At 46.1% G+C, this 23,049-nt stretch overlaps 1 protein-coding gene across 3 annotated transcripts in view; it reads right to left on the bottom strand.

Moving 5' to 3' along the window:
* Nucleotides 1-23,049, bottom strand: part of BEAN1 (brain expressed associated with NEDD4 1) — a 61,343-nt gene that overhangs the window by 11,665 nt on the left and 26,629 nt on the right. For all 3 annotated transcript variants that reach the window (XM_063945403.1, XM_063945402.1, XM_063945404.1), the window contains exon 4: nt 11,237-11,360. In XM_063945403.1, coding sequence (XP_063801473.1) covers nt 11,237-11,360 — 124 coding nt within the window. The remainder of the gene's footprint in view (nt 1-11,236; nt 11,361-23,049) is intronic.

Raw genomic sequence — 23,049 nt, 5'->3', positions numbered from 1 at the left:
CTTTTCAGCCGCAGTCCTTTCGTTCCTATAGGAACAAGCGGGCGAAAGGACAGTCATATTTGCCCCAAGGCAAAGGAAAGGGTAAGAGAGTGCACCAAGCAGCTTCTTCCCAGGAGCAGAAGCCCCCCCCGGCTTCTGCAAAGCCCTCAGCATGACGTTGGGGCTTTACAAGCATCAGGGGCGGTGGGGGGTCGACTCAAGAATTTCAGCGCACAGTGGGCTCACTCACAGGTGGACCCCTGGATCCTGCAGATAGTATCTCAAGGTTACAGGTTGGAATTCGAGAATTCTCCCCCTCGCCGGTTCCTAAAGTCTGCTCTGCCAACGTCTCCCTCAGACAGGGCGACGGTATTGGAAGCCATTCACAAGCTGTATTCTCAGCAGGTGATAGTCAAGGTACCCCTCCTACAACAGGGAAAGGGGTATTATTCCACACTATTTGTGGTACCGAAGCCGGACGGCTCGGTAAGACCTATTCTAAATCTGAAATCTTTGAACCTGTACATACAAAAATTCAAGTTCAAGATGGAGTCACTCAGAGCAGTGATAGCGAATCTGGAAGAAGGGGACTTTATGGTGTCCCTGGACATCAAGGATGCTTACCTGCATGTCCCAATTTGCCCTTCACATCAAGGGTACCTTAGGTTCGTGGTGCAAAACTGTCATTATCAGTTTCAGACGCTGCCGTTTGGATTGTCCACGGCACCTCGGGTCTTTACCAAGGTAATGGCCGAAATTATGTTTCTTCTGCGAAGAAAAGGCGTATTAATTATCCCTTACTTGGACGATCTCCTGATAAGGGCAAGGTCCAGGGAACAGCTGGGGGACGTAGTAGCACTAACCCAAGTAGTGCTGCAACAGCACGGGTGGATTCTGAATTTTCCAAAATCTCAATTGACCCCGACGACACGTCTGCTGTTCCTGGGAATGATTCTGGACACGGTTCAGAAAAAGGTGTTTCTTCCGGAGGAGAAAGCCAGGGAGTTATCCGAACTTGTCAGGAACCTCCTAAAAACAGGGAAAGTGTCTGTGCATCAATGCACAAGAGTCCTGGGAAAGATGGTGGCTTCTTACGAAGCGATTCCATTCGGCAGATTCCACGCACGAACTTTTCAGTGGGATCTGCTGGACAAATGGTCCGGATCGCATCTGCAGATGCATCAGCGGATAACCTTATCGCCACGGACAAGGGTGTCTCTTCTGTGGTGGTTGCAGAGTGCTCATCTGTTAGAGGGCCGCAGATTCGGCATACAGGACTGGGTCCTGGTGACCACGGATGCCAGTCTGAGAGGCTGGGGAGCGGTCACACAGGGAAGAAACTTCCAGGGAGTATGGTCAAGCCTGGAGATGTCTCTTCACATAAATATACTGGAGCTAAGAGCGATTTACAATGCTCTAAGCCTGGCAAAACCCCTGCTTCAGGGTCAGCCGGTGTTGATCCAGTCGGACAACATCACGGCAGTCGCCCACGTAAACAGACAGGGCGGCACAAGAAGCAGGAGAGCAATGGCAGAAGCTGCAAGGATTCTTCGCTGGGCGGAAGATCATGTGATAGCACTGTCAGCAGTGTTCATTCCGGGAGTGGACAACTGGGAAGCAGACTTCCTCAGCAGACACGATCTACACCCGGGAGAGTGGGGACTTCATCCAGAAGTCTTCCACATGATTGTGAACCGTTGGGAAAAACCAAAAGGTGGATATGATGGCGTCTCGCCTCAACAAAAAACTGGACAGGTATTGCGCCAGGTCAAGAGACCCTCAGGCAATAGCTGTGGACGCTCTGGTAACACTGTGGGTGTTCCAGTCAGTGTATTTGTTTCCTCCTCTGCCTCTCATACCAAAAGTACTGAGAATTATACGGCAAAGGGGAGTAAGAACGATACTCGTGGCTCCGGATTGGCCAAGAAGAACTTGGTACCCGGAACTTCAGGAGATGCTCACGGAAGATCCGTGGCCTCTACCTCTAAGACGGGACCTGCTTCAGCAGGGACCGTGTCTATTCCAAGACTTACCGCGGCTGCGTTTGACGGCATGGCGGTTGAACGCCGAATTCTAAGGGAAAAAGGCATTCCGGAAGAGGTCATTCCTACACTGGTAAAAGCCAGGAAGGAGGTGACTGCACAACATTATCACCGCATTTGGAGAAAATATGTTGCGTGGTGTGAGGCCAGGAAGGCCCCCACGGAGGAATTTCAATTGGGTCGATTCCTACATTTCCTGCAAACAGGATTGTCTATGGGCCTCAAATTGGGGTCCATTAAGGTTCAAATTTCGGCCCTGTCGATTTTCTTCCAGAAAGAATTGGCTTCAGTTCCTGAAGTCCAGACTTTTGTAAAAGGAGTACTACATATACAGCCCCCGGTTGTGCCCCCAGTGGCTCCGTGGGACCTTAATGTAGTTTTGGATTTTCTCAAATCCCATTGGTTTGAGCCACTCAAATCGGTGGATTTTAAATATCTTACATAGAAAGTAACCATGCTACTGGCCCTGGCTTCAGCCAGGAGAGTGTCAGAATTGGCGGCTTTATCGTATAAAAGCCCATATCTGATTTTCCATTCGGACAGGGCAGAACTGCGGACTCGTCCCCAGTTTCTCCCTAAGGTGGTGTCAGCGTTTCACCTGAACCAACCTATTGTGGTGCCTGCGGCTACTAGGGACTTGGAGGACTCCAAGTTACTAGACGTTGTCAGGGCCCTGAAAATATATATTTCCAGGACGGCTGGAGTCAGGAAAACTGACTCGCTGTTTATCCTGTATGCACCCAACAAGCTGGGTGCTCCTGCTTCTAAGCAGACGATTGCTCGTTGGATTTGTAGCACAATTCAACTTGCACATTCTGTGGCAGGCCTGCCACAGCCTAAATCTGTCAAGGCCCATTCCACAAGGAAGGTGGGCTCATCCTGGGCGGCTGCCCGAGGGGTCTCGGCATTACAACTCTGCCGAGCAGCTACGTGGTCGGGGGAGAACACGTTTGTAAAATTCTACAAATTTGATACCCTGGCTAAAGAGGACCTGGAGTTCTCTCATTCGGTGCTGCAGAGTCATCCGCACTCTCCCGCCCGTTTGGGAGCTTTGGTATAATCCCCATGGTCCTGACGGAGTCCCCAGCATCCACTAGGACGTCAGAGAAAATAAGATTTTACTTACCGATAAATCTATTTCTCGTAGTCCGTAGTGGATGCTGGGCGCCCATCCCAAGTGCGGATTGTCTGCAATACTTGTACATAGTTATTGTTACAAAAAAAATCGGGTTGTTATTGTTGTGAGCCGTCTGTTCAGAGGCTCCTACGTTTGTCATACTGTTAACTGGGTTCAGATCACAAGTTGTACGGTGTGATTGGTGTGGCTGGTATGAGTCTTACCCGGGATTCAAAATCCTTCCTTATTGTGTACGCTCGTCCGGGCACAGTATCCTAACTGAGGCTTGGAGGAGGGTCATAGGGGGAGGAGCCAGTGCACACCACCTGATCCTAAAGCTTTATTTTTGTGCCCTGTCTCCTGCGGAGCCGCTAATCCCCATGGTCCTGACGGAGTCCCCAGCATCCACTACGGACTACGAGAAATAGATTTATCGGTAAGTAAAATCTTATTTTTTCCCCTCAAATGTAATTAACCTAAAAACATACATTTAAAACAATGTGTAAATATTATATAGTTAAAAATAATGCGTAGGGGTTGTCTAGTGCCCTCTCACAGTCTGTATGCTCTCATAATAACATTGCCCCGTAAGTGGCATTTACCACATCCCCCATCACCAATGGTAAACACCCGTCATTATACCAAGAATGGCATCCCGGCCGTCAGTATGCTGGCAGTGGGGCAAGCGCAAAGAGTCCCCTTGCGGACTTGGTGGCTCGCTGCACTCGCCACAGGATCTGTTCTCACTCTATGAGTGTCATGGACACCCACGAGTGGGAATAGCCCCTGCTAGCTGGGATTCCAGCTGTCGCCATTGTCAACGGTTGGGATTCCGGCGTCGGTATCCTGACCGCCGGGATGCAAGGCCGTCTTTTCGTATGGGCTCAATGGGCTCTTGCCCAAGGGCCCCAGGAGTATAAGGGCCATAAGCTGATAGCTGAGGGTCTCCTCTTTCCAGGGGTACCAGGTTTTTGAAAATCGGCTCTGGGGAATTGGAGATATCTGACTTCAAAGCAGTGGTCCCAATCCGAGCCTGTTAATTTATCTTCCCAGCCAGATATCTTGGGTTCTGTCTGAAGTAGAGTTTTTCTGAGGGTATAATCCAAAACCTGGGACTCTCCCCTTTATATCGACACTGGCAGCTTGTCTCTACTATGCCCAGAACCAGAGATATCAGCCTTCCAGCAGCTGGTCTTTGCTCCCGCTCTACACGCCTGGTATGCAGTTTTATATTTTCTTCATCTGAGGATTGCTCTGGTTCCTGATCTCTGATCCCCAAGTCCCCAGCACCTCCTGAAAGGTGGGACTCTCTAGTATTTTACCCCATTAAAAGCTAAGAAACCTATTTCCTGTAACTGGAGATATCTGCAGTCAAGCAAGCTGCCCTCCCACCAGAAAATGATAATATTCAGCCCACTCCACTATCCACCCCTCCCCTACATATTAAACACCCCCCTACCACCCTGGAAGTCATGTACCATGGCCCCTACATTCAGCCCAATGCCCCCTTCTACAGTTTAGTGTTCTCCCTCCTGCCCCATCTGTGCAGTAAAGGAGTAATTAGCAGAAATCACTGCTCCAGGTCCTACATGCTGTGCGGAAGATAGCACCCGCCGCTCCTACCGCTGGAGAATAGGTAGGGGGCCCCAGTGCTTTGCTTTGCCCAGGGGCCTACTCTGCTGTTAAGACAGCCCTGCCGGGATGCCGACCATCGGCAAATTAAATGCACCCCCTCTATTGAACTGCAGTTGGCAAATTCCCTAAAACAAACCTGGTCTAAATGAATTCATTATTGCATGGTAATGTAGTTACCTAGCACTTTTAGGCTATTGGATCAATATCAGCCAGGTATAGATCATGTTCTATTGGTACACTGGGCATGCGTATTATCCGTTCTGTGGGTGTGCAAATGGGTCCTGCGACATAGCACGTAGTCCAGCATCAGACTGTCAGTGATTGATGGTCTGATGCCATTTGGGGACAGGGAGGGGACAGCAACGGCCTCCGTTTCTCCAAACAGAGTCATGTCGCCGCTGTTTAGGAGGAAGGAAGAGGCGAGGGATCTCTGTTGTTGGGAGATTTCATGGCCTCTGATGAGCGGCTCGCAGGAGGGACACATGCGTGGCGCGCGCTCTCCCTAAAAAGGGGTGTGACCTAAGAAAGGGGGCGTGGCTTCACGGGAGGACCGCGATCACGAGCCACGCACCCGTTTTCGTCACTGAGGGGGCATGCCCAGCGCTCTGTGAGCCGCTGGCATGCCCCCTCTCCCTCTGACTCCAGTGAATAGACGCTGTGCGCATGCGCACAGCGTCTATTCACCGCTGCTCTGCTAAGCAGGGCAGCGAGACACAGATACTCTCAATGCCCCCCCCCCCGACCGCGGGACAGAAAACGGGACTGTCCCACGAAAATCGGGACAGTTGGGAGGTATGATAACGGTCCTTGTGGTTTTGTCATTATTTCAACTACAACTACAGTATGCTACAAGAGACGACCTTAAAAAGACTAGGAGGTCGCACTGTCTGCCAATACCTTTGAGGGCATACATTCACTCAGTCATTAGGCTGATGTGGGCATAGTACCCAGCTAAAACAACTCATAGGGCGGGATTCAATTCTGTTCACCCCTTTCCACACCCATTCTGTTTCTGCCCTCAGGGACGTTGTATCATTATTTCAGATTGCTACCCCCGGAGTAGCGAGGCACCCAACCCTTTACACAGCTAAACCTGATTACTATGGGCGCAATATGCGCGATAACGTAGATCATTTTAGAAAGGAAATTGGGCGTGATATATCATTTGAATCTCACCCATATACTACATGGCATGGCCCCTTAATTTAAACTAAATTCACAGTGAAGGGCAGCAAGCAAAAGCCATTCCCAGACTGTTTTACATGAAATAAAGTAGATGAGTGATGTAATGTAGTCCACACTAAGATTTAATTCATCCTCCTAATAAGGGATATTACAGTGCTGTCCATCTATCCTGCCTGCCAACTATGATTTAATTTACTGCTCGCTACCCTGACTCACCAACTAATGTGCTATTTACTCTAAATCTATTTTTTAAAAACACATATTTAAGAATAAAAAAAGAAAAGAAACAGTGACTGACCAACAAATTGAGGATTGGTAAAGTATAAGTACATTATGATTAAAGTCCTACTAATTACCACCAATCATGTCTTATTTTGAGAGTTTATGTTATGCAGGAAACCAGGACTGCCTTGGTTGGAGAACGCCTGAGTGTTCACTAGATTGATGCAAGCAATGCTGTCATGATATTCTACAGTACACACTCCAAAGCAGAACAAGCTGAAGAACTAAGGCAGATGATACATAGAGGATTATTAATAGCAGATCATTAATCACGTGGCAGGTGTGAAGAATTTGACTGATGATGGTATTAAATTAATTTGAGGAACAATTATTTAATAACTAGATTACAGTTCAATTCATACTTACCGACTTTCTGGCCGCTCTCTCTGGGAGAGAGCAGCCAGGTCAGCTCGGCAGAGGGGAAGGAGGTGGAATGGGGGTGGAGGAAGGGAGGGGCCTGGTTGCCATGTCGCATCATTTAAGCCACGCCCCAGCTCTGTAATGCCGATATTACCGGCATTATATTGCAGGGGATGTGGCTATGATGACGCGATTCAACAAGAATCTTGTTATCGACTAAGTGGGTGGCCGGGCAGGGGGGACCACAGAAATCGGGAGACTTGCCTGCTCTTCTGGGGGTCCGGGAGGGACACACGGTTTTCGTGAGCCTCCCGGCCATTCCGGGAGAGTAGGCAAGTATGGTTCAATTGCAATTTAAAGACATAGGGCCTAATTCAGACCTGATCACTGGGCAGCCATTTTTGCAGCCCTGCGATCAGATAGTCGTCGCCTACGGGGGGAGTGTATTTTCGCTGTGCAAGTGTGCGATTGCATGTGTAGCTGAGCTGCACAACCTGATCTTGTGCAGTTTCTGCTCAGCCCATGCGATGATCTGGGCTGGAGCTGACGTCAGAAACCCTCCAAACGCCTGGTCCCTCCTGCGTTTTTCCTGACACTCTCTGAAAACGGTCAGTTGCCACCCATAAACGCCCTCTTCCTGTCAATCTCCTTGCGATCGCCCGTGCGATCGCTTTTTTCGCACCATCCCATCGCTGCCCGGTGATCCCTGTTGCTGCGTTCCGTTGTGCCTGTGCATTGCAGTGCATACGTATGCGCAGTTCAGATCTGATCGCAGGCTGTGAGAAAACGCAGCCTAGCGATCAGGTCTGAATTAGGGCCATTATTGTGTATTTTAAGTAAATACTCCTATGAAAGCAGTTTTCCAAGGACTTCTGATTCAGTTAATGTACCCTATTTGTATGATCCCCAGTAGGTATGATCAAGTATCTAGCTGCTGTGCTTTCTCTGTTTTCTTTCCACATATGTTCCTATTAACTTTTATAGCTGGTTTGTAAAACTTATCTTCTTTTTCAAACTTGCCTGTGGCATATTTATAATGGGTGCATGGGTACAGGAGGGCAACAACTCACTCCCTGCACCAATGTTCTACAATACTTATCACTTTGGAGTCCCACTTCAGCAGTGGCATCTCTGCATAAAACACTGGGAAAATGATGCTGTGGCTATTTTCCCGGCGATTTGAGCATGCACAGTAAAAAAATTGCAGTGAAAATGTCTGCTGCGCCGTTCTCCTACAGACCTGCGAATGCGCAGTAGACTTTGGCACAGTTCCAGAGTCTACTTACTTGCTCTGCCGGGTAGAGAGGAAGGGGCCTGGACGAAGATTGAACACGGGCCCCTTCCTCTCTTAATACGCTTCTGGGCTCTGCTGATTTTATTGTCTTTTTCAGTTCATGCCTATTTTTCACTTAGCAACATCTTCAACTAGAGATGTGCGGCGGGCACTTTTCGTGTTTTGTGTTTGGATCTGGATCCTCGCTCGTGTTTTGGATGTGGATTGGTTTTGCCAAAACCACCCTTTTCGGGTTTTGGTTTTAGATCTGGATGATTTTTGAAAAAAACATAAAAACAACTAAAATCACAGAATTTGGGGATAATTTTGATCCTACGTTATTATTAACCTCAATAACATTCATTTCCACTCATTTCCAGTCTATTCTGAACACCTCACACCTCACAATATTGTTTTTAGGCCAAAAGGTTGCACCAAGGTAGCTGGATGACTTTGCTAAGCGGCACAAGTGTGCGGCACAAACACCTGGCCCATCTAGGAGTGGAACGCAGTGGCTGAATGTCGAAAGTGGGCCGCAATTTTTCGTGCATGCCGCTGTCATTTAAAAAAAAATTCTGCACCAATATTAATTGTATGTGCAAAACATGGGACGTGCTGGAATTTGCCCAGATGTAATGCACGCACAATATTGGTGGACAGCAGTACCCCTGGACTTATATGTCAGTACCCCTGGACTTATACGGCAGTACCCCTGGACTGGACTTATACAGCAGTACCCCAGGACTTATACGGTTGCAGCACTGGACTGGACTTATACAGCAGTACCCCTAGACTTATATGGCAGCACTCCTGGACTGGACTTATACAGCAGCAGCACTGGACATATGGCAGCACAGGACACCACCACTGGACTCATGCAGCACAGCACCACTGCACTGAACTTATACAGCAGCAGCACTCGACTTATGGCAGCACAGGACACCACCACTGGACTTATGGCAGCACAGGACACCACCACTGGACTGATGCAGCACAACACAGCACCACTGCATTGGACTTATACAGCAGCAGCACTCGACTTATGGCAGCACAGGACACCACCACTGGACTGATGCAGCACAACACAGCACCACTGCACTGGACTGGCCTTTTACAGCAGCACTGGACTTACGGCAGCACAGGACACCACCACTGTGACTGGACTGATGCAGTACAAGACAGCACTGGAATGACACATAAGAGCAGGTCGCCACCCCACACGCCCCACCACTTTCCCGCACAGACACTGAGGAGACACGTCCTCTCGCTACACTCTCCAATACCGGAGTGAAAATGGCAGCGACGCACGGCTCCTTATATGGAATCCAAAATCCGCAGGAATCCGACTGCGGGATGATGACATTTTTGCCTCGTTCTGGTTTCCGAGTCTGGCGGGAAGTCCCGAGCCAGACTCGGATCCGGGCTCGGGACGTGATATTCGGTTCTCAGGGAACCGAACCCGCTCATCTCTATCTTAAAACTTTTACATTTTTAGAACCACTTCCAGGCAGAATATCAGATATTTGTAGGAAAAAAATAATAATAATTTCTCCCTCTCTATGGGGTAGATTTATCAAAGCTTATAAAGATAAAGTGGAGAGAGTCATTTTACAGGCTGTGTTTGAATAAATGAAAGGAGCTGATGGTTGGTACTTTATCTGTCTCTCCACTTTATTTCTCTCCTAGCTTTGATACATCTCCCCTTACAACTTTGTCTGCCTCTTATGCCAGAAGAAAGCCTCAAGGTCACAGTGCAACATCAACTAGTATTCTGCACATTGAGGATTATTCAGATGTGGTTGGAGTTGCTTTGTACTGTATGTCACAAAGGGCCTAATTCAGATCTGATCGCAGCAGCAAACTGGTTAGCTAATGGGCAAAACCATGAGGATAATTCAGACCTGATCGCTAGGGTGCATGTTTTTCATCCCTGAGATCAGGTAGTCGCCGCCTACAGGGGGAGGGTATGGAGTGTGTGCAGGTGTGCGATCGCAGGACTTACACGCTGCGATACGTCAGAATACCTCCCTTCAAATGCCTGGTCCCTGCTGCGTTTTTCCGGACACTCCTTGAAAATGGTCAGCTGCCACCCACAAACGCCCTCTTCATGTGAATCTCCTTGCGATCTCCCGTGCATTTGGAAATTTTGCACTATCCCATCGCTGCCCGGCGATCCCCATTGCTGCAGTCCATCACGCCTGCGCATTGCGGTGCATACGCATGCGCAGTTCAAATCTGATCGCAGGCTGTGAGAAAACGCAGCCTAGCGATCAGGTCTGAATTAAGCCCCATGTTCACTGCAGGGGGACAGATATAACATGTGCAGAGACAGTAGATTTGGGTGGGTGTGTTCAAACTGAAATCTAAATTGCAGTGTAAAAATAAAGCAGGCAGTATTTACCCTGCACAGAAACAAAATAACCCACCCAAATCTAACTCTCTCTGCACATGTTATATCTGCCCCCCCTGCAGTGCACATGGGCCCTCATTCCGAGTTGTTCGCTCGCAAGCTGCTTTTAGCAGCTTTACACACGCTAAGCCGCCGCCTTCTGGGAGTGAATCTTAGCTTCTTAAAATTGCGAACGAAAGATTCGCAATATTGCGAAAAGACATCTCTGTGCAGTTTCTGAGTAGCTCGAGACTTACTCTGCCAGTGCGATCAGTTCAGTGCTTGTCGTTCCTGGTTTGACGTCACAAACACACCCAGCGTTTGTCCAGACACTCCTCCGTTTCTCCAGCCACTCCCGCGTTTTTCCCAGAAACTGTAGCGTTTTTCCCACACGCCCATAAAACGGCCTGTTTCCGCCCAGAAACACCCACTTCATGTCAATCACATTACGATCACCAGAACGAAGAAAAAGCCGTGAGTAAAATTCCTAACTGCATAGCAAATTTACTTGGCGCAGTCGCAGTGCGAACATTGCGCATGCGCACTAAGCGGAAAATCGCTGCGATGCGAAGAAATTTACCGAACGAACAACTCGGAATGACCCCCCATGGTTTTGCCCATTAGCTAACAAATTTGCTGCTGCGATCAGATCTGAAATAGACCCAAAGTACCAATTATCGCGTGTGAAGTGAACGGGTCCTGAAATGTATAAAGCAGGATGGCAGCAGACTGTCAGTGACTGTTAGATCACAGACGCAAGACATTCCCATAGACAGATAGACCAGCACATAGTTTAACAAGGTTGAAGAGAGCAAAATCATTTTTAAAATAGTGGCCCCATTGACCAATGACAGTCAAATGTTTTTTGGCCTGGGATTACATGGTAGCACCACAACATATCTGCAATTGTTTCCACATTATTGTGCAAGTATATTGTGCTTTATAGATTGGGCTATACCATTATGTGTTCTTACCATGGGGGGAAATCCATATAGGAAGCACTAAGCTCTAGATAGGAGCCAAACTCTAAGGCGGGAGAAATGTCCCCAGTGCAGACAGATCTCAGGTCTCCAAAGGAAGCTGCATAGGAGATTCCATCTGTGGAGAGACCACATAGAGGAAAGATTAGAGAAACTTTGTATCTGGAGGTTCCTGACCACTAGTGTCAAATCTTAACTGGTGTTACACTAGAATTACACAACATCCTTTTGCCAACTTGTCAAGAAGACCCCACACACCAAGCACGCACCCGTTTAGATATTGCATTCTGCACCTGTAATATTTCAAGGTGTCTTACCCAATAATTACACCAAGTTCCTCCGTTGAACTTATAGGTTTATTACTGTTTCAATTTTCTTGCAAGTAGGCGGGGAAGATACAATTCAGCAATACAAACAAGTCACAAGTCACTACTCAGCCATGCTTCCTCCTATCCTCTGATGCACATATCTTTAAAATAACATAGCTAATCAAAGTATTCTCACTAGTTACTAATTCATTTGACCATTTCTGTACAGATGTTTAACTAGAGACCTTGAACCTTGTCCCAAAATCTCTGATTTCTATACAATCTGTATCAACTAATCTATTAGTTACAAATATAAGTTCTTACAGTGTCTTACTAGCAAGGTTCATAGTTGACTTTACTTCTAAAATAGAAGAGTGTAACCAGGGTTGGACTGGCCCACTGGGGTAAACGGGAACCCCTCCTGTGGGCCCCACTAGGGATCAAGTTCCAGACTAGGTTTTTGAATTATAGATTATACATATGTTATCTAATACTACACAGGAATATGGGTTATTGTCTACAGTGCATTACTGTTATTAATCTGCTACATTATTACGTATGCACTAGCCCATACATTCTCTAATGGTTAGGAAACCCAATGTGGCGGCTGGCCACACCCCTCTGGAGACTGGCCACACCCATAAATTAGGGCCCCTACCACTTTGTCCCCCCAGTGGGCCCTCCATGCCCCAGTCCGACACGGAGTGTAACCCATTTTCATACAATCTTGTAATTAAAGATACATCACTAAATAGATCTAAACCACAAAATGGGTACTCTCATACTAACTAGAGATGAGCGGGTTCGGTTCCCTGATAACTGAACCCTACCGGACTTCACTACCCGAGCCCGGATCCGAGTCAAGCTCGGGTTTTCCAGCCTGACTCGGAAACCAGTATGAGGCAAAACATCGTCATTCCGCTGTCGGATTCTCGCGGGGTTTGAATTCCATATAAGGAGCCACGCATCGCCGCCATTTTTACTCCGGCATTGGAGAGTGTAGCGAGAGGACGTATCTCCGACCTCAGTGTCTTGCATCAGTACAGTGGTAGTGTCTTGTGCTGCATCAGTCTAGTCACAGTGGTGGTGTCCTCTGCTACCATATGTCCAGTGCTGCTGTATAAGTCCAGTCCATTGCAGTGGTGCTGTGTTGTCCTGCATCAGTCCAGTGGTGGTGTCCCTGTGCTGCTGTATATGTCCAGTGATACTGCCGTATATGTCCAGCGATACTGCTGTATATGTCCAGGGATACTGCCGTATATGTCCAGCGATACTGTCGTGTATGTCCAGTGGTACTGCAGCATAAATGCAGTGGTACTGGCGTATAAATCCAGTCCAGGGATACTGCCATATGTGTCCAGTGGTACTGCCATATAAATGCAGTGGTACTGGCATATAAATCCAGTCCAGTGATACTGCCGTGTATGTCCAGTGGTACTGCTGCATAAATCCAGTGGTACTGGCATATAAATCCAGTCCAGTGTTACTGCCGTATATTCCAGTGGTACTGCCGTATAAATCCAGTGATACTGCCGTGTATATGACCACTGGTACTGCCATATAATTCCAGTGATACTGCCGTATATATATATATATATACATACCCTGTTGCAAAGCGGATTACTGAGGCCATAACCGCCAGTATCCGCCATTAGTGCAGTGGGACTGCAGTGCCACTCCTAAATGGGCCAGGTGTTTGTGCCGCACACTTGTGTCGCTTAGCTTAGTCATACAGCTACCTCATTGCACCTCTTTTACTTCTTTGCATGATGTGCTGTTTGGGGACTATTTTTTTTTAAGTGCCATCCTGTCTGCCACTGCAGTGCCACTCCAAGATAGGCCAGGTGTTTGTGCCACACACTTGAGTCGCTTAGTTTGGTCATACAGCTACCTCATTGCACCTCTTTTTCTTCTTTGCATGATGTGCTGTTTGGGGCCTATTTTTTAAATCTGCCATCCTGTCTGCCACTGCAGTGCGACTCCTAGATGGGCCAGGTGTTTGTGCCGCACACTTGTGTCGCTTAGCTTAGTCATCCAGCCACCTCAGTGCAACCTTTTGGCCTAAAAACAATATTGTGAGGTGTGAGGTGTTCAGAATAGATTGGAAATGAGTCGAAATGAATGTTATTGATGTTAATAATACCGTAGGATCAAAATTACCCCCAAATTCTGTGATTTTAGCTGTTTTTATGTTTTTTTCAAAAATCATCCAGATCCAAAACCAAAACACGAAAGGGTGGTTTTGGCAAAACCAATCCAGATCCAAAACAGGAGCATGGAACCAGAACCAAAACATGAAAAGTTCCCGCCGCACATCTCTAATACTAACAGCACCAAAATCCTGCACTGCATACTGTAGATCACTCTTGCAAAGTTTCCCATTTACAGAGACCTTGGCATTGCACAGAGAACTACTCAGGTTATTCCTATGTGCCTAGAGACGGCACTTGGATCTTGTGTTGGTACTGTCAGCCCAAAAGGTACCAGTAACTGCAAAATATTTCCACTGTACTGCACGGTACGGGATGTGGTCACATGACCGGCGGTCGGGATCCCGGCAGTTAGGATGCCGACAGCGGGATCCCTATTGCTGCAAAGGCGGTGGTATGCATGCTGACACACAGGGACTAATCCCACATGTCGGTGTCCACGACACCCATAGAGTGAGAATAGAACCTCTGGCAAGCGCAGTGAGTCCCTAAGCCGCAAGGGCCTCTGTTGCGCTGGCCCCCTGCTGGCATTCTGGGAGCCAGGATCCCGGGGTTGGTATGCTGACCTCCGGGATCCCAACCGCCGGCAAAACAATCCCAACCCTACGGCACCATATGCCATCTTAAATGGAGTGTAAATGGGTAAGACATGCACATACTGCCCCTGTAAGCTGTCCTACTTCATAAACATGTATGCATAATTAAAAATAAACAAAAAATGTCATAGCGGCTTTTTTTTATTATTATTCTATTAAATTGACTTTGATCAAATGTGGCCTTATAACCAATCAATTAAAATAATAAAATAAACCACTGGCTGCAGACTTCCCTGTTATAGTGGGACCAGACCAGCTATCAGTAAGTCAGTTGATGTTGTGGATTCTCATCTTCTTTATATTTGATCGGCCAAGCATTATTTGGGTGAAAGCAACTACTCCAAAATTAAAACACCGATTTTTAAGGGTTCAGGTGTCATTCAATAAGGTGTGTGATGTAGATGTGCAATAAGGTCACAGGAGTTTGATAAGTGATCAGGTTATTGAAGAAGAACACGTCAAAGTCGTGCATAGAAAAAACATTGGGGCAGATGTATTAACCTGGAGAAGGCATAAGGAAGTAATAAACCAGTGATACAGTATGTGCAAGGTGATAAAGGCACCAGCCAATCAGCTCCTATATGTAAATTAACAGTTAGGATCTGATTGGCTGGTGCCTTTATCACCTTGCACATATCACTGGTTTATCACTTCTTTATGCCTTCTCCAGGTTAATACATCTGCCCCATTGATTGGAGAGTCCATGCTTTTTTGTTTGCTCGATTTCGAGCAATGATTAACTAGTTCAGTACTCTCATGTATTTCAGTTGAGAGTATACAATGGGGTATATTTACTAAAGTGTGAGGTTTTTTTTAGCAGTGGAGATGTTGCCCAAAGCAACCAATCTTCTAGTTTTCATCCATGTAGCACCTTCTAGAAGATAATAGCTAGAATCTGTTTGGTTGCTATGGGCAACCTCTCCACTTTAGTAAATTTACCACAATGTCTGCTGCATGCGGTGTAGACAAAAAATAGAACTATTTCCAAAACCATACAACTATGGTTCATGGTCTTTCACTAACAGCAATATGGATTTGGCAGTTGGAATGTGGGTAGATCAGCAGGGTTGGACGAACAAGAGGGCAAATGTAGCTAAGGAACCAGGTTTATTTTTTTACCGTGACACTGTTGATGAGGACAAAGCATTACAAGTTGAACATGACATTAAAATACAGAATTGTACTTTATAAAAGTGTGCCAAGGACATGATTAAAAATATTATTGCTAAACACATAAAGCTGCACTACCACCTACTACACCTAACCTCTAACTGGATCTCCAGGGACTATGTGCAGATGTTTCTGTAACACAGAGCTGGCAAATTATTTGTGTTAATCATCCTGAAGTCGTGGCAGATCAGAGATGTGAGTGTGAAGATAAAACTTTTGATTGCGGCGTGTGATTTGTCCTCCTCCCTGCCTGGTTTTCATCCAGTGCTGTAGGAGAAGCAGTGGAGCCCAGGGAAAGACAGCTGCATTTTTTCCCTGCCTCCCCGCCTGTAGCCAGACAGTGAATGGCTGTCAGCATGCAGATTGGTGGATGGTTGGAGCTATCCACCAATCAGAGTGCTGGAAGCCATTCACTGTTTAAATGGCTTGCTAATACTGTATGGTATTACAGATACTGTTGGTGTCTCTTAATGTATTAATTTAACTTACTATTGAGAATAAGATTAATGTGCAGCCCTTTTACTGGGCCAACTAATGCAGTTTTTGGCCAAGAAATAGATTGCAGTGCTAGATCACCCTCCATACACTATTTAAAAATATGTTATATTTTTGTGTTGTACTGTGAAAATATAAATGTTTAATGTGCATGGTAAAGAAAAACAGTATCACCTACAACTGCATAGGTGTGCACACCCTTCACACTCCTTAGGGAGCCCCAACCTCTACCTACAGCATCTACTCTCCACACCTCAGCTGTTTTGCATGGAAGAGGCAGCCTCTTTTTGAACGGCCGATGTGACAGTGCTGCATGCAAGTAGAGAACTTTCATATCGGCCATCTTTTCATTAAAAACAAAGCTGCCTCTTTCCTGGGAGCCAGTTGGGAAACAGAGGAAAATATCATGATGCATATGCCTTGTACTAACCCCTCATGCACACGCGCGCTGCTCGTGCACCCACTCCCCCGTACGTGCACATACCTGCAAGTTGCGTAGGGGACGTTACAGCGTCTCGTGCGCATGAGATGTGTATTTACGGCGGAGTTTGTGAGCGTCTATCGTGCGACTCGATCGTAGCATATTTAACCCATATAGTGCGTTTTATAGCTAGTATTCCCCTAGACAATGTCAGCGAGTATGTTTAGTTTAAACGGTTCCTGGACAGAGAGATTCCTCTTTGCATGATAGGAAGGGTCAGATAAAGGTTGAAAGGTGGTGTCTAGTATCCAGCTGTAGGATATTTTAAGGGTAACATTTCGGTGTTGGTTAGGAAAGGATCGCTCGCTCCTGCGTATAGTTATGTGCAAAAGTAGTTTATGAACATATATTGTATTTGCTGTAAATTACACATGCGGCGGGAATCCTGAGGATACCTCCCACCAGAGCAGTTGGAGAAAGACACAGCCCACCTGTTCAAATCCACCTATGACCTTTGCTATAATGTGGAGACACATTCCTGTGTCCAATGAACAATGAGATTATAGGGACCATTGTATTGTGAATGTATGTTGTGTATATAAAGACCACCATTGCCTGGCCAGACACTCACTCTCTCTGAAGGCTTTCTCTCTGAATGCTGAGGGCTGGATCCAGGACGTGCTTGCGAATCATCCCCACGTATGTATATTTCTCTGTAGCCATTTTGTTATCCATTCTGTTCGCCATTCGTTTCAATTTGTTCACTCTTGTTTGTTATTGTTCATATTATTCTCTGTTATTGTGTTAGATTTTGATGTTAGTTTGTAGTGTATAACTTGTATTGTGTTTTTGCCCTTTTCTCTAAACCATCCACGGCGGTGTTAGAACCGCTGTGGTTTTTAAATCAAAACCAGGTCTTGTGTTTTCACTCCTTACTAAGGGTTTTCTTAGCATCACAATCGCTCAAACAGCATACACATTGTTAAGGGTTTTCAGCGTTACATCATTGTAGTATTAGATTACTAAGGTTTAGAGTATAAGCATATTCTTACTGTGTGTTATTAATAAGGTTTACTGCATATCATTCTGTGAGCGTCTGCGCCGCTCGTGTCTCACTCTCATGGCGCAGCATCTGCTACGCCAATACTGTAGCAGCACGGTACTCGGTACGCCTATAGCGTGCTTGGTACGAAGCGTGAAACCGTGAGCGTACGCATCGCTCGTGCGTCGCGCCCACGGCTTAGCGTCTGTTACGCTAAGTGCGTACCCCTACGGTAATCAGTACGCAAATAGCGTACTTAGTCCGTAATAGTAAATAGCTTATGTTTAAAGGTAATATTTGACATTATCAATTGAGGGCTCGTCCGGTCCTCCTCATATCCGCAGCCTAGCAGGACAAGGCAGACTTTTATCTATCAGCAAAGGGCCTGAAGGTAGTATCCCCTGTTAGCCGTTTGGTGGTCGGGGATACAGTAGTGCTGATTAGATAAGCGTCTGCTCCGCTTGGTTTGTAGGGATGCTGGTGGGATCTGGATCCGAAAGGTAAGAACGTAAAGCTATTGTTTTCTTAAAATCTGTTAAATTTCTGTTTGGTGCAAATTGCGCACGCAACACACGCACACACCTGTATTTTATATGTGTACTCTGCATATCTATTCGCTTGTTGCCATTAGCATTGATTATTAGATACATTTTGACCCGTGCCGAGAAATTTGTTGCTATTTAGTTAAAAATATAAAGTAACATTTAAGGGAGTACATGTAAAACACACACGCAGCCTGGCCCAGTTATAAAGGCTTATACAGGAGATACTGTGTGGTGTGGGTAAGCGATTATAGTTGAATATCATTTACATTTATAGAAGCGTGTTATTTGTATTACTGCGGACGTATCCGGCCTTTGTACACGTGTCCCGGACAGCGTGCGGGACTGCGTACGCAACGCAAAGGCCTACACACGTGGCGTATATTACGCAACGTGCGTACAGATACGCCCACTAAATACAAATCACACGATAGCATTGTTTCAGTTTAGGCGAGACGGTAGCCACGCGATAATAGCACAAATTGATCAGTATCCAATATTTAGTTTTAAAACACCTTTTTTTCTGTATTACCTCTGGGGAAAGCTATCAGTTAACAAGAAATTATTTTTCTGATCAGAAAACTATAGAATGATAGTCTGGGCTGAAAAAGGTATGAGTGTATTGAATCCCGCTTGGTGGTCTTGGTGAAGCTTGGTGAAACTTGGTGAAGCACGGTCTAGGTGAAAACGTGCGAGCACAGTCCAAGTGTACACGTGCGACGGAGTGTAATAAAAGTTTTCGTGGTATTACGCTCCGGCTGTTGTGGAGCACAGACGGAAGAGACTCCAATGATCCTACCATTTATAGATAACAAGTGTCTATAAGTGGTACGATTGGACCGCACGGTTGTATGTGTAAACAATTGACGCAACATGATATGAGGTTGCATATTCGTGCGTAAATCTTATCCTCATACGCGTTGTAGTGAGCACATGCAATCGTGATTTGTGTAAAATAAAGATAGGGCCTGCAACGGCTACACGAGTCTGCTAAAAGGCGGACCGGGGATACCCGGAGCAGAAGAAGTTCAGTGGAAGAGCTTTAAGGATTTCCACCGTAGACTACTGTGTTTGGTACATTTTAGGAAGTTTTTCTGTGTTAAAAAGGTCCACAATGGAAGCCAAGTGCACAGCACAGGGACGTTTAGCAGTCAGGGTTCAGACTGCAGAGTTCAGACCCCGGGGGTCTGCCCGGTTAGTAATGTGGGGGAAGTATGGTCCCCACACTGAGACCTTTTGTGATGAATGGACACGAATGACTGTGGGGGATAAAGCACCATTTCCTGGGATAGGTAGTTTTGACTCAGAGGTATTACATAATCTAAGGCTTAGGATCTGTCTGTTAAAGTCCCAAAAACAAAAAATCAGACACACAAACTGTTTACATTTATGGCAACGAGAGAGTGATATACAGAAGGAATTAGCTTACACAGCTGGTTCTAACCCTAACAGGAAACTGATGGCAACTGGAGAGACAATGGCTACAGAGAATGGCATACTGGGATATGATGATAATAGTGCACTTAATAAATGTATTAATGACAATAAGAGTAAACGTAATAAATGTGTTAATGACGATAGGAGTAAAACTGATAAATATACAAATTCTAACTCGTCCAAGTTGCACCCCATGTTAAACTTCCCTCAGGATTACAAGCAAGAAAGTGAGCCCAGCACGATGTCGGCACTTTCTCCAGCAGCCACCATAGAAGACACCCAGGTGGGCACGGCCCAATCGGTAAAGGCAGTAGTAAAGCCCCCTAACGGAGGGTCAGGTGAGGTCGTGTCCACAGGTAAGTACGGTATTGTATATTATGCACAGACAATTGCACCTCACATTGTAGAGTCAACACAAGATGGTGTAATTGAACTAAATCCTGTCAGGGTGATCGCAGTCCCCAATGGGAGGACTGACGCTCAGGGAGTCACTCCCGTCAGAGACATTGCCATGCATTGTCCCTGGTCCCGGACAGAATTGAGGACAATTATGTCTGAATTTCCCGATCCCAGGAGAGATCTAGCCGCATGCCAAAGGTTCATTAAAGAACTAGGTAACGCCGCCGAACCCATTAACAAAGATTGGCGGACAGTACAGCGGGCATGTTTGCCCTCTAGTATTGACCCTGCGAAATTCATTACTGATTGTAAGTTAGACGCAGAAGTACCTCTCACTGAAGAGTACAATCAGGAAAATGTTGAACAGATCAACCTGCAATTAGGAGTATATTTCCCAACTGTTGTCAAGTGGAACAAAATTTTCTCCATTAGACAAAAAGAAGGTGAAACTGCTTCTGATTATTTCCATCGAGCATCAGAGGAACTGGCTAGATACACTGGGATCGCGGACATTGAGGAAAGTGTACATCATAGAGAGGTAGCGGTGTCCGTATTAATGGAAGGTTTAAAAGAAGTGTTGAGAACAAGGGTACAGACCACTCAACCTAACTGGAGAGGTATCTCGGTGGCTGCATTAAGAGAGTCCGCTATCGAACATGACCATAATATCCAAAGAACCAGGGAAGCACAGGGAGAGCTGTTGATGGTGATGAGCATCCAAGCACTAGAAGAGGCATCAAATCGACCAAAACCCCCAGCCCCTGGCACATGGAGGAAGCCAAGGGTTTGTTATCTGTGTAAAAGGGAAGGGCATTATGCCAGCAACTGTAACAGCACACATAAAGTCAGACCTCCTAGACAAGAACACGAGCAAAGTTATGACACACGTAATTGTAATCAGGGATCATATAGGAAAAATTTTGGGCCGCACCTATAGTCTGCAGCCAGTGAAGTTGATTGTTAGCCTTGATAGTAAGCCTGAGGTTACAGTCGGTGTAATTGGTAGGTCATTCCTTGTAGACACAAGGGCGGCCAGGTAAACCCTGTGATTTATCTTTAAATGTTTCCTCTTCATCTCTGACGTTCACCAGCAGAACTACAGCTCAAACGTCACATATCTACTTGGTCTTTCAGAGGTCCATCTTACCAGCATCATTGTGCCTGGCCACGCACAGAGGGTGGAAATACTGGTGGGGAAGACAGTGCAGAGATACCGATGGACATGTTGGTGTGACAGCCTGATGGTGAACGGAAATCTGACAATTTTTCTCTGTTTCTATTATTCTCTCTCTTTTTGTTCTTTCATGTTTTACGGATGGTATGTCATACAACAGTTAAACAAATGGTAATGCAAGATTTATGCTCCTTACAGAAAGATCGCTGATTCGGAAAGAATATAGTATCACTGGAGTGTTCGTTTTGGGAAGACTGAGAGGCAGCACTGTTGAGACGGCATCTGAGCAAGAAGAACAACAAGACTAGAGACGAATTATCGTAACAATTTTCTTTCCCTCCTAAGTATTTTCTTTTCCCCCATTACCACTCTTTCTTTCTCCTCCTGCAAGATGGACTTGTCCCAAGAGACTGCATTCCGTGTTTTCCTGTTGACTCTGTTGTTGACCAGAGCAGTCTGTTTTGGTGAGAGTACCAGAGAGGTCGAGAAAGGATCTGGAATGGGTTCTGATGACAAGGATGGATTCGTAGAATTCCAAGAGCAACACAATCACCGAGCAAAGGAGAGTATCAGAAAACGATCTGGTAGTCATGACACTAAGAGACATTGCGAAGGATTATTAGCTGAAGAGAATTGTATCTATAGGAATTGTGAAAACATAGTTGAGGACGAGTGCATCCAGAGATGTCAGTCCAGCCTTAATATCAACATGGACCGTCATCCATTGAGTGACTATCACTCATTAGTGGGTAAGGTTTTAAACCAAACGGAATGCTGGGTGTGCTCACAAGTACCTCAAGGTCATAGAAAGTCAGGACTAGTGCCATACGCTTTAACGATAGATGAGGTACTTGAATTAAGGGGTGGGAGACCGGTGGACAAGAAATTTAATATTTCTAAGCCACCTAGTTTGAAGCTCCACCAATATCATGTGGATAGGTCCTTAGTATGTTTTAACATTTCCAATCCCCGAAAGCCGGGAAATTGGGAAGTGACATGGAACAACCAAACCATGGCATTTTCACACAGAGCCGATAGAATGCCCATAGACTCAGAGCTTATACGCCAAATAGCCAACGGTGGGAGATATTTTCAGTATAGGTACACTCTAGGAAGTAGGACCATGCGAGTTGGAGAAGTATCACCAGGATACTGTGCACATATCATACAGCCTGATACGTGTACTAGACAAATGAGAGAGTTAGGGATAGGATTTTTCACCTGGAAGGTTTGTAATATGGTGATGTCATATTCTGTCCCATATGTCCTCCCCGATGATGCATATTTCATATGTGGGAGGAAGGCGTATAAGTGGCTTGCCCCAAACTCAGAGGGATTGTGTTACATTGGAAGAGTGTTGCCAGAAGTAATGACCATTACCCATGATAAAATGAAAGACGTTCACCGCAATGCTCAAGCTCCTTACACTCACACCCATTACGAACACATTGTTAAGAGACACCTTATAGATAGGACAGAGCATGCAGCCTCTGATTTGATACACGAATCCACCGGGATTCAATTCCTACTCGCGCTAGATATCACCCGTACCGCCAGAGGAGTTATAAATTTTAGGTATATAACTGCGCTAGCGAACCTGATAGACAATATCACCGAGATGTATGATGACACCTTCAGGTATACTGGGAGAGAATTGCAAGCTTACAAAACGGAACTGATCCAGCACAGGATGGTTCTAAATTACATCACAGCGGTGACAGGCGGGTATTGTGTCACCCTAGCAACTCAGTATGGTGTAAAGTGCTGTACGTATATCACAAACAGCACTGATGACCCAACCGAGGTCATAGATCAAAAGATGGACGATATCTTGCAATTGAAGTGGGAGTTCCGAAGGAGACACAACCTTACCCTTACTGCTGTGAGTAATGAACTGACCGGCTGGGTATCATGGTTGAACCCACGCAATTGGCTCTCAGGTTTAGGAGAATGGGCTCAAAATGTTATCGTTAATGTAGGGACATTTCTCTTATGTATCCTAGGAGTTGTCAT

This window comes from Pseudophryne corroboree, chromosome 11 (genome assembly GCF_028390025.1).
Source record: "Pseudophryne corroboree isolate aPseCor3 chromosome 11, aPseCor3.hap2, whole genome shotgun sequence".
Classification (NCBI taxonomy): Eukaryota; Metazoa; Chordata; class Amphibia; order Anura; family Myobatrachidae; genus Pseudophryne; species Pseudophryne corroboree.
The sequence above is the reverse complement of the archived record's forward strand: the minus strand, read 5'-3'. Positions and strand labels throughout refer to the sequence as shown.